At 45.9% G+C, this 12,500-nt stretch overlaps 1 protein-coding gene across 3 annotated transcripts in view; it reads right to left on the reverse strand.

Annotated features, from left to right (window-relative positions):
• The window catches only part of fbxl17 (F-box and leucine-rich repeat protein 17), a 212,109-nt gene that overhangs the window by 130,547 nt on the left and 69,062 nt on the right, over positions 1 to 12,500 (reverse strand). For all 3 annotated transcript variants that reach the window (XM_042102222.1, XM_042102223.1, XM_042102224.1), the window contains exon 7: positions 11,257 to 11,387. In XM_042102222.1, coding sequence (XP_041958156.1) covers positions 11,257 to 11,387 — 131 coding nt within the window. The remainder of the gene's footprint in view (positions 1 to 11,256; positions 11,388 to 12,500) is intronic.

Consider the following 12,500-nt stretch of genomic DNA (forward strand, 5'->3'; position numbering starts at 1 on the left):
CACACACACACACTCACGCTCACACTACTCCGGCGTGTCAGCACTCTGAGAGAAGCCTCTTAAACCCGTGGTGTGCAACGTTCCTCATTACCAAGCACTGACCCACATCATTTAGCATGAGGAGCATCAACAAGGCTTCACCATCCTCCTGCAGCTCCAATCCTCTCAAGCCCAAACTCACCTCACCTCCACCACACAAGCTGGGGCTGATGACAGTAATAGCTCCTGATTTGGTCACACTCATCCTTCCCCACCTAATTTGCTTCGGTGGTTGCCATCTAGTAGAGTAGGCATCTATGATTTCTACCGACAGAGGATTTGAAACCAATCATAAACTCAACTTTTCGCTAGCTGCCAGAAAACATGGAAGAAGCAAATAACCCCATTTTTATCTAGAGGTGTTAACTGTGATATTTAATGACCAGCTTCACTTTAACTTCAGCTGTATTTTATGTATGCAACATCATTTCTCACTTACAAAACCCTAGAGTGCCATCAGTTGTACTAGACAGATAGAAGTGTCATTTCAACACCATTAAATTTGAACATTAATGCGCAAGTTTTAAATAGCCATGAATTACAAAACAAGTTTATGAGAAAAGAGAGAAAAGTGATATGGCTTTTGAGGTCCTGCTCAGTGTCCCAGCAGACAGAGGGGTGGAGGGTGTGTTGAAACAGCTGCAGGGCCCGGGCCGCTCCGAGAGCTGATGGAGATTTTAATATGACGATCGCACGGATTAGAGCTGTCAAGCGGGCTACGGCCTGCGGGAGACATCAGCCAAAAACCACAGAGGAAGAATGAGGAGAAACGAGGAACCGAAGCCACAGTCGGCGACTCTCAGCCGGGGTCTGACCCAGCAGGGCCCTGCCGTCACTGGACACACACAACCCCGCCAGCCTTCATAGTTTATACCACAACCTCAAACAAACATGGCCTACAGTGCCCATCCATTTGATATATATATATATATCAAATATATATATGAATTATGTACTTAACAAAAAAATGTGAAATAACTGAAAAGATGTCTTATTTTTAATTTAATACCATATTCAGCAAGCCATAACTTGACAAATATTCATCTGTGGGCCAAATAACTTTGCATTCATTCATAGTTTTGATACCTTCAGTGAGAATCTACAATGTAAATAGTCATGAAAATAAAGAAAACACATTGAAATGAGAAGGTGTTTCCAAACGTTTGGCCTGTACTGTATATTGACACTGTGTTTCCTCATTTTGTTCCCTGCCTCTCCTGCTTGTCTGTGAGAAATGTCAGTCTCCAGTTAAAGAGGAACGGGTCCTGGAAGATGTCCACTGCAAGCAAATGATTCTTTTTTTTACAGCAGGACTCCCAGCCTTAAAGACGCCAAGCAGCGGATCTTTCCATTTTACAAAAGTGGAACAACACCATCAACGACGTGGGATGCTGACAAATATTTGGGGAAAGTCCCTCCTCCCGCCGTGAAAACTAAGCTGTAGGAGAGAGAAACGGGTCACCCCTCATTTGAGCTGATATATGGGGGATAAGGAAATGTGCAGCGGTCATCCCCTCCCTCTAAAGCTGCAGTCCTCCACAGTGATGGGGCTACGTGAAGACCGCAGGAGCAGGGTGGGGAGGTACCAATATGAACCTTCCATCAAAACACATAGCATAATGTATTCATCTTATGGACATCACTAGAGTATTGCGGTCACTTCAATCTGGTCTTCATGTTTTAAATATTTGCCGTTCTGGTGTTGGTGTGATCTGTCCGTAAAGTCGGAAAAACTACAAGAAAGTCAGAAAGACTACAAAGGCTACATGCATAGGATATGCAGGAGGAAGAGGAACTAAAAAGTGACACTCTACCATTCTGCTTGGCATGACACATCACCCTGTGATACAGGGTTGGAACCCATACAAAGTCTACACCAAAGATCTGATGAGAGCTGCATAGTCAGATTTATAGTCCTTTGTTTCGTGCCTGCAGAGCTGTCTCTGTGGATGACACACAGCGGTATTAGCAGGACGCACGGGAGTGGCTGTGCGGTTGGGTGAGTGGGATCCCGCCTGCTGGGCCTCATCACATCAGCCAGCAGATGCAGGGCTGACACAACCCCTCACACTTAGAGGTGATGGGAGCATCAAGAAGCTCACCATTATCACACACACACAGACACACACACACACACACACACACGCAGACACACACACACAGACACACGCACACACACACGCAGACACACACAGACACACGCACACACACACACACAGACGCACACACACGCAGACACACACACACGCACACACACACAGACACACACACACGCAGACAAACACAGACACACACACACACAGACGCAGACACACACGCAGACACACACACACGCAGACACACACACACGCACGCACACACACACACGCACACACACACACACAGACACACACGCAGACACACACAGACAGACACACACACACACACACACACACACACACAGATGTGAACATCAGGGACATTGCACCTCCAAATAACCCTGTCATTTGGTCATTCCCTTGAATAAGTGCCCTACCGCAGAGTTATATCTGTTGCTGCTCACACCCTATAGAAATAGCTTTCTCTCTCTCGGTCACTAATGATGTCATTTTATGTGAAAGAGTACGGGTCACGGTAGGTGTGTGTGTGTGTGTGTGTGTGTGTGTGTGTGTGTGTTCTCTCAGCATGAAGGCCCAGGTGCATTCTGGATAATGCCAGGTATTGGATGGGCACGCATGCTCAACAGCAGGCACACAGGGAAACAGAAGCAGCAGAAGTTTTTCTCTATAGCTGCACAACCCAAAATGACATCATAATTAACACTTGATACACTAATAATTTACGTACAGATCACACCAACACCAGAACGGCAAATATTTAAAACATGAAGACCAGATTGAAGTGACCACAATACTCTAGTGATGTCCATAAGATGGATGAATATGTTATTATTGATGCTATGTGTTTTGATGGAAGGTTCATTTCAAGTCACATCAAAACACTCCAAAACCCACTGTATTCACACAAGCCTTACTGTAAAGACTCTGAGGAAAACATATGGTACCAGCAACTGAGGTCCCAGATGTCCCCAAACCCCCGTCTAAGTAGAGTAGATAGGGGGTAGATTAGGCCGTGGGAGCTATGCAGCCGCGCATGCTAAAGCAGCGTTAGCGTCAGGCTTGCGTGTGGCGGCCCAGTGGGGCTAATCTCTCCATCAGATTCCCCATCAGCCCCGACATCGCTCCCCTCACACCCACACCCACACGCCACCCCACCCCACCCCACCCAGCCTGAAGAGGCGCCGGTGACGGCCTCAGCAGATTATCTGCACTGCCTTATTGGGATGTGACAGCACCAGGATCGCTCAGACACACCACGTCGCCGAGGGCTTTATGAAAGTGAGATCACAGACAACGGCTGTGGCTGCAACGGCATTCTCATCAACGCACACCCACACTCATATATATATATATATATATATATATATATATATATGCGTGAAGTGAACCCGCACACGCACACACACACACACACACACACACACACACATCCAAGCCTGTCCACATTCGCACGTTCTCCCATAGCTGTAAATGCCATAAAAGAATGAAAGAATCTATATAAATCTGATAAGGAGGGTTAAGGTGCGGAGGGGCTTGGGGCTCGGCAGCGGTTCTCGGTGCGAAACATCAGGTTATGTCCTCTGGTGGGCGCCGAGCTGTGGGGATAATGCGATAGCCACCGACCACTTCGCCCAATAAATCCACAAGTCATAAAGCGGCAGCATCAGCAGGGCTGGGGCGCTTGTATCTGAGCCGCATAGTAAAACCCAATATTGTGTTAACACCACCAGCCCCGGGCGCGATATGGCCCTCGCATACGGCCAGGCACCGCCATAAATCAATACATTAGAGGAGGAAAATATGAATAAAATAAAAACCAGGAGTACAGTATGTGTGTGTTTGTGTGAGAAAGAGAGAGGGAGAGGGATTTATTTTTTATTTTTTTGGGGGGGGGGGGGGGGTTCTCTCAAGAGACAAGCTGAACTCTTTCATCCCTGCTCACGCCGGCCTCTTCAAAAGAGGGAGGTTAAAAAAAAAAAAAAAAAAAAAAAAGATGGCTGCTTTTCCAGGTCGTCCACCTCTGCGTCCTGTGAGAGGGCCCCAGACGTGCCCCGACCCGGCGGGCCCGCCGCTCCACCGCTCCGCCACATCAAATGGCAGCCGGGCCACGAGCTGGCCGCCAGCCAGACGCCACGGAGCACAGAGAGCAGCGCGGCACAGCAAAGCAGAGCAGAGCGCAGCGCAGGGGGAAATATCTCGCCTCTCTAAATGGTATCATTAATGCTGCTCACACACACACACACACACACACACGCACTCATGTGCACGCACGCACGCACGCACGCGCTCCCTCACGCTTGCCTTTCACCTTCAGCACTATAAAGCATACGTCTCCACACCACACAATCCCTCAGAGATGTCCAAGGATGACACTGGAGCCCCACAGGCTGATCCTGAGGTCAGCGCAACACTGATGCTCACACTCCCCCACTCTCTAAACTGCGACTGTTGCTAATCCACACAGGAACAACCTCCAAGGCCTGACTCATAAAGAAACCTTGCACATTCCCTTCAGAAAACCGCTGTGTTCCCATTAACATGAAGTACAATAACTTTCTCGCTCATCTCCCTTCCTTTTCAATGACAAGTCTCATGTATAGACGGCAGAACTATCAGGCCTAGTGCACATGCTTGGGACAGGAAGGCAGAGAACCTTAGAATCAGGCTTATTATACTGTAGATACACTGCTGTTACGCTCATATTTCTAACCGACATATTCCACCATTTCAGTATAGCCATGTGAATGAGTGCAGATGGAGGCCATTTGATCCCATTAGAGAGTAAGGAGGCCAAGTTTCATATAAAGGGCAAAGGAGCAATCACAGGTGTTCCTTTTCTAAAGCTGCAGCCGAGCTAAACACCTGGCGTCCACCCAAATGGCCACCTTCTCACACAGGCCTCTCCGCTTTATCGAACACGCGTGATCATGAATCAGCGCTCTGATGGCTGGCGAGGAAGAGGAGAGAGCCAGACAGACGGTCCGCAGGGCTGCGGGCTTCAAACGGCCCACCTGGAGCCGCCAGACCCCCACTGCTGACCAGAACCCCACCTGCTTCTCCTCAACGCGTGAAACCACATCAACCTGGACCTTCTAAATGAATCCCTCTCTCTCTTCCTCTCACTCTTCCCTTCTCTCCCTCTCTCTGCATGATGCATTGGCAAAGCGTTCACAGGAATAATAATAATTAAAGAAAATACAAATACAAAATGATATAAACATGTACAAACATTACAAACATTGTTACACTTCGTCACACACACACACACACACACACACACACACACAAACACACAAACACACAGCACGTCACAACCATACAAGACCATTGTCTGTACACGTGCATAGGAAAACCAAGACAGGACAAAACAAAACAAAACAAACAGGAGACATGGTGTAACAGACTGGGGCTGGGGAGCAGTGTTGTGTTGAAGGGTGGAGGTAGTGGGGTGATTATCTTAAGTAATGCCTTCTCTCAGGTTATGGAGTGAGGACACATAACTGGCTGCCAGTATGCATGTGCTGGTGTCCTCACCCAAAACGACAGTAAGTTTTTTCTGTTCCTCTAGTTTTGTGAAGTTGTGAATGATGTTGTTCAAAATGGTGAAATATTTGTCTCTTTGGGACCGATATTTGTCACAGTGTAGCAGAAAGTGCACCTCTGACTCTACCTCCCCTGTCATACAGTGACCACATGTCCTTTGCTCTTTGGGCAGCCATGACTTCTTGTGTCTGCCTTTCTCTATGGCTAGACTGTGGTCACTCAGCCTGTACTTGGTGAGGATCTGTCTCTGCTTCGTATCTCTGTGCAGATACTCTGCCAATTGATAGTCTTTTCGTATGCCAATGTAACATTCTAGTTTGTGTTGTAATTTTGTTTCTTTCTTCCAGTGTTCCAAATAAGAATTCTTGTTGTTCTTGTTAATTTGGTTGATTCTGATTGGTGGTTGGGAAGCAGTGCTGGTCTGGACAATTTGTGGGTTAGGGGTTAGTGGGTTAGTTAAATCTGAGACCAACTGATATACAGTAGGGGACTGGGCTTAGGGCTGAGCTCTTGGGATTTAAGTGCTTTAAAATGTAGTGAATTTTGAGGGCTTAATTTTAGATGAATCCAGAATTTTAGGGATTGTTTTTGGATATTAATCAATAGTGGAAATCGGCCTAATTCTGCCCTGCTAGCATTTGTGGGTACTTTACTTTGGATAAGTAACACATTTCTACAGAATTCAGCATGCAGGGCTTCTATTGGGTGTTTGTCCCATGTAGAGTAGTCATGCTTAATAAGTGGACCCCATATTTCACTTCCATAAAGTGCAATTGGCAAAATGACTGTGTCAAATATTTTGGACTAGATTTTAATTGGTATATCTAGTTGATGAAAATTTCTTTTTATTGCATAAAATGCTCGTTGTGCTTTTTCTTTTCACTGCAAGACCAAAGTTTCCAGAGGCGTTCATTTTTAAGCCAAGGTAGTTATAAGAAGTAACATTCTCTAGGTGTCTGGTTCCCTGAGGTCTGGGATGCTTCTGGAAGATCATAACTTTAGATTTATGCAAATTGACTGTCAGGGCCCAGTTCTGACAGTACTGCTCTAGCAGGTCCAGGTGCTGCTGTAGGCCCTGTTCAGTGGCCGACAGCAGCAACAGGTCATCAGCAAAGAGCAGAGATTTGACTTCCGTGTCCAACAGGGTGAGCCCAGGTGTTGCAGATTGTTCCAGTAACACCGCTAACTCATTTATATAGATATTGAACAAGGTTGGACTCAAGCTGCAACCCTGTCTCACCCCACGCCCTTGAGTGAAGTATTCAGTTCTTTTGTTGCCATTTTTACGCCACACTTATTGCCCAAATAAATTGATTTGATGATGTTATACATTTTACCCCCTATACCACTTTGTAGGATTTTGAAGTACAATTGAACAGATTGAATCGAAAGCTTTTTTTAAATCAATAAAACACGCAAATATTTTCCCCTTCCTTTTTTGGTGAACATTTTGGTTTATCAGGGTATGGAGGGTGTAAATATGATCTGTAGTGCGGCAATTTGGTAAGAAGCCAATTTGATTTTTACTCAAGACATTGTGTTCAATAAGGAAGGCCTGTAAACGGGTGTTGTGGATAGAGCAGAATACCTTCCCCAGGTTACTGCTCACACAGATGCCTCGGTAGTTATTAGGGTCAGATTTGTCTCCACTCTTATGTATTGTTACATAATAATACTCTTATATAAGCCCCCTGTTCCAGACATCAGGGAAGCAACCAGCTTGAAAAACAAGATTGAATAACTTGAGGAGAGCCATTTGTAGAATGGGTGGGCTGAATTTCAACATTTCTGTCCGGATACTATCAGGACCACAAGCTTTTTCAGGCTTGAGCTTTTTAAAAATGTTTATGAGTTCATCACTTGAGATGCTGTGATCAAGTGGATTTTGGTGAACACAAATGGCCTCTTCAAGCTTTTGAAGGTTTAATTTGATATATTTTTGTTCTTTAGTGATGTCATCTGGCATAGGTTTGTACAGGTTTTGGTAAAATGTTTCCCAGGTGTCTGGATTTTGAATTGCCAATTCTTTTGGTGGGGAATTGTTTAAATGATTCCAACTCTCCCAGAAAGTGTTGGTTTGGAGAGAGCCCTCGATTTCTTGTAGCGTTTTGTTGTAGTATTGTTGTTTTTTCTTTTTAATTGTTAATTTGTAATCTTTTATTGGAAGGATAAAAGAAAGAAAGAAAACACTGGCAAACACACAGTTACGCACCCTTCATGCATAGGCTAAAGCCAGTCAAAGAGATGTTCTAGAATGCACATATTTCTGGTAGGCTATTTCGATTGGTGGAATAGCAGCTCGGTAGAATCTTTGAAATGAAACCACTGCCTTGACGCAGCGGGGGACTTGTTAAACTATTCATCATGAACATGCCAGCTGCTCAACTCCAGGTTACGTGAAGGGCCGGAATCTAAGCTTTCTAATGATATTAGCGGCAAGTTGCTGTGATAAATGGTTCGCGAGAAAATTAACAATAAACTTATGAAATGTAACAAATTTCTACATGGTCTCCAACTTTGGGCCAAAATTATAATGTAGGTAATTGTCATGTAAACTATTTATGTCAGTACAAACATTTTTGTAAATGGCTTAGCCAGAGTAGGCCTATCCCACCATAATGGTTCTCATATTGCCTGATTCCAGACAATCACGTACAAATATGAATATAGCCTATATTTCTACTGGCATGCTTCCTATTGACATTAAGACAAAAATATAAAGAAAAAAAATCATGAGACGTGTTATTTTTTCTTGATATAAGACTGACATAACACAAAGGCCCTATTACTGTGCATAAGACACATATTATCACATCATACATTCTCAGATATGGTTATAGCACAAATGGTCCTGAAAAAAGGAAGATATGCCTGGGCATTACAACTAGCTAGATTAACTATTTGAACAACACAGGTGACCACTAGGACTAGGATAGAATTTTATGGAGTGCTGAAATGTAGCCAATACTATTTTGGACCATTTCTGAACTGTGAAACTGTGAAGAAAATATGCTTTGTGGTTGGGCAATATCATAACTTATTGCAATATTATAACTATTCCACCTGTGTGTGCATGGTTAAAATTCGGAAGTGCAAGTTTAGGCTACAGCACAAATATTTCCATCCATAGATAAGAATAATGAATCTAACCTCTGAATTTCTTTTCAAAGTGCACCAGATTGATGCATTTAAACGTTAAAATATACAACATTTTCTTACGGGGGAGCCGAACCCCCCTAGGGGTGCTTGTGGACTAGTGCAACTCAAGTCTAGTGACGTCCCTGGGAACCAGTTTTAAGTTTACAAAGATTATAACATTACATGTTTTACGCTTCTCAACTGAAAATGTCCCCGGATTTTGTCTCAGAAATCTGGTCACCTTACTCTAACTGCTCTCTCTATTTCTCTCTCTCCCTCTCTTGTTCTGAGACAGCAAGACAGTAGCTCTTTTTCAGAGACTGCTCAGCCATACGTCAGATGAATGCTCCTCTCACCAGTCACCTTGCGCGCTCATTAAGCGTTCATTTTTTGCGACGCGACGTGCTGTTGTTCCGCCATCACAAACTCCCGGCAGCCTGGAGAAGTGGTTAGCATCTGCTCGGCCGCGCCGCAGGAAGAGAGCTGTGAAACCTAAACCATGTGGAGGCCCCGCATTAAAGTGCACCCTCACTGAGCGCTGGCTCCAGGCGCCGTCACATCGCCCAGCAGCACTAATGGAGATATAATGCTGAGAGCAGAGAGAGCCCTGATGAATCAGATCCTTATTAATTCTTCCTTAATCCAATACTCCAACCCTGCAGCCAGTCGGACGCCTTCGTCTCTCTCTCTCTCTCGCTCTGACTCTCACAGACTTCTTCTCTCTCTCTCTCTCTCTCTCTCTCATCTCTCTCTCTCTCTCTCTCTCTCTCTCTTCTCTCTCTCTCTCTCTCTCTCAGGGCGGTCCGACTCGCATTCGAAACACTGTCTTTGTTTGTTGTGCACGTAATACAGCATGCAGACATTCCTGATTTGTGGATGATGTTTCATGTGAAGGCAGGCGTGCCGGGCCCACGGCAGACTTCTCTATGTGAGAGTGCGCACACACACACACACACACACACACACACACACACACACAGAGGGCATGGGGCAATCTGATCTATATACATCCATTTTGACTGCAGGAAACAGCAAGTCACAGGGTGAGAGAGAGAGAGAGAGAGGGGGGGGGGGGTGAAGACAGCAAGATAGAAAAAGAGAACAGAAGAGCAGAACCGCTAAAGCAGCACTTTCATCCACAACAATACTTGTGATAGTATTACACGCGCATCGGTACAGTACATTGACCAGCTAAACGATTTAACCAATCATGTGCTCTGTTATTGGATTTGTGCTGTTTAACTGGCGAGGCCTGTGGCGGCGGCAGGATCCGGCCACTGAGGCCTTTCCCCTCTAATCCATAGCTGAGAGCAGAGCACCCCCGGCCTTAATAGACTCCAGAGCACAATTGATTCCTGGCCATGGCGCTTTCAAGACTCATGTCCCCCTCAGATAACTCATATATACACACACACACACACACACACACACACACACACACACACACACACACACACACACACACACACAAAATCGTTCATACACACGCGCACACACATATACACACAGATGCACACACACGCAAATGCACACACACTCAAAACAGAACACCACAAAACACCTTCCTCCCTGAGAGCCACAATTAGCCGAGTTGTGTCCTAACTGACAGGGAGAGTGACAGGAAGAGCACTCATTAGGTGAGCCGAGCAGGGCCATTGGGGCAGGACACACGACACCAGGCGGACCACAGGCACACGGCACGGGACCTCAGGACAACATGCCCAATGAGTCACCCCGCAGGCAACACCTTCCTCTCCGAGAGGGACCGAGAGCAGTGGGGAGAGCAGTGGGGAGAGAGGGAGAGAGAGAGAGAGAGGGAGAGGGAGAGGGAGAGGGATAGGGAGAGAGAGAGAGAGAGAGAGAGAGGGAGAGGGAGAGGGAGAAGGAGAGAGGGAGAGGGAGAGGGAGAGAGAGAGAGAGAGGGAGAGAGAGAGAGAGCTCATCTAGGAGGGAACTGTGGATGTCTTATGATGGTGGAGGGGGATCAGAGATGGCTTGATTAAGTCTGGGGCTTGGGGAAGGAGTGGAATTGGTCTCATCCTGCTTGTTTCCTTCCTGTGATTACCTCTTGGTCTGACAGGCGACACAAGAGGGCGATAGCTCCAGCACCTTGCCGCTGAATGGGCGTTACTAGCTTGTAAACAAGGCTATGCTTCGCAGGAAGTTGCTTGCTAGCATGGTAAGCAGGTACATTTTTTTAGATTTAACAGTGCTTATCCTAGGTACAAATCCCAAATTTATTTTGTTTATGTAGAAATACTGCTGCCTATGAGTTAGCTCTACCATCTTGGATTACTGGAATGACAACTCTGATTGAAAATGAATGGCAGCTGGTCCATTGGCTCTGTCTTTTGTAGCTAATGTGACCAGGGGGTTAAGCTAAGAGTTAATGGGTGTATGTGTGTGTGCGCGCGTGTGTGTGTGTGTGTGCACATACCTGTCGTTGATGCTCCAGTTGAGGCAGAGATTGAGAGAGCTGAGGTTCCGGCACTTTCTCACCACCTCCATGACCGTCTCGTTATTGAGCTCAGAGATGTGTCGCAGGTCCAAGCTGGTCAGGTTCCTCAGCTGGAGGGAACAAATAAAGCATCACTCAACATTGTGCACAAAAACACAGCTATGCACGTACACACACACGCACACGCACACGCACGCACGCACGCACGCACGCACGCACGCACGCACGCACACGCACACGCACACGCACACGCACACGCACACACACGCCAGTCTGGAGCTCATGAATGCTGTGGCTACTCCCCTCTCTGGGCTGGGAGCACCAGCAGTACCCTCTCCTCCAGCTTACTTCAACAGAGCAACCCGTCTAATCACAGTGCGGTGTGATCGCTTAAACGGTCCATTTAAGTCCAGCACTGTGCCACTGCAAAACAGCAAATTCCATTTGCGGAGTAAAGTCCAAAGTCATTATACAGTGAGCGTGTGTGTGTGTGTGTGCGTGTGTGTTTTCACAGCTCTCATTTGCCTCTCGCTTCGGCACAAACTAGAATAAGTGCTAGGACGAAAGCGGAGAATATTTTGGTGGTACTGCTTTATGATCGCTGTGTTCTGTTTCTAATACTCTTCTGCCATCTCTCTAATTGTGTCATAATTCCCCCACAATGTATCAATTTCATCAGTGCAGATAGTTAGGATAATGAATTGCCTGAATGTTTTGAGGGTGAGGGAAAAAAAGCCCTGAGCACAAAAGCCAAACACAGTAATAGTGGCTAGTAGATGCTCAGGAATAAATAAGCTAAGCACAGCCTTCAAAATGAACCGTAATAGCTGGGAGTTAATGGGTTCATAAACATATAATAGCTCTTCCAGGAGAAAGTATCCTGAGAGTGTGTGTGTGTGTGTGTATGTATGTGTGTGTGTGTGTGTGTGTGTTAAAGAGGGAGAGAGAAACAATGTGAGAAAGAAAGAAAGAATGGATGGATGAATGAATGAATGAATGAATGAATGAATGAACGGGGGAGAGAGAGAGAGAGAGAGAGAGAAAGAAAGAAAGAAAGAAAGAAAGAAAGAGAGAGTGGAAAGAAACTGTATTCACTGCTAATGACCAAGCACACTCTCTTACAGGAGATCTACAATGGGCACGTAGCTGAAGCGTTCTATTTGCGGAGCGTCTGCTGCAACTGTTAGCTTCCACCATAATCAGTGGAACTGGCTACACCAGAC

Source organism: Alosa sapidissima, chromosome 8, assembly GCF_018492685.1.
Source record: "Alosa sapidissima isolate fAloSap1 chromosome 8, fAloSap1.pri, whole genome shotgun sequence".
Classification (NCBI taxonomy): domain Eukaryota; kingdom Metazoa; phylum Chordata; class Actinopteri; order Clupeiformes; family Clupeidae; genus Alosa; species Alosa sapidissima.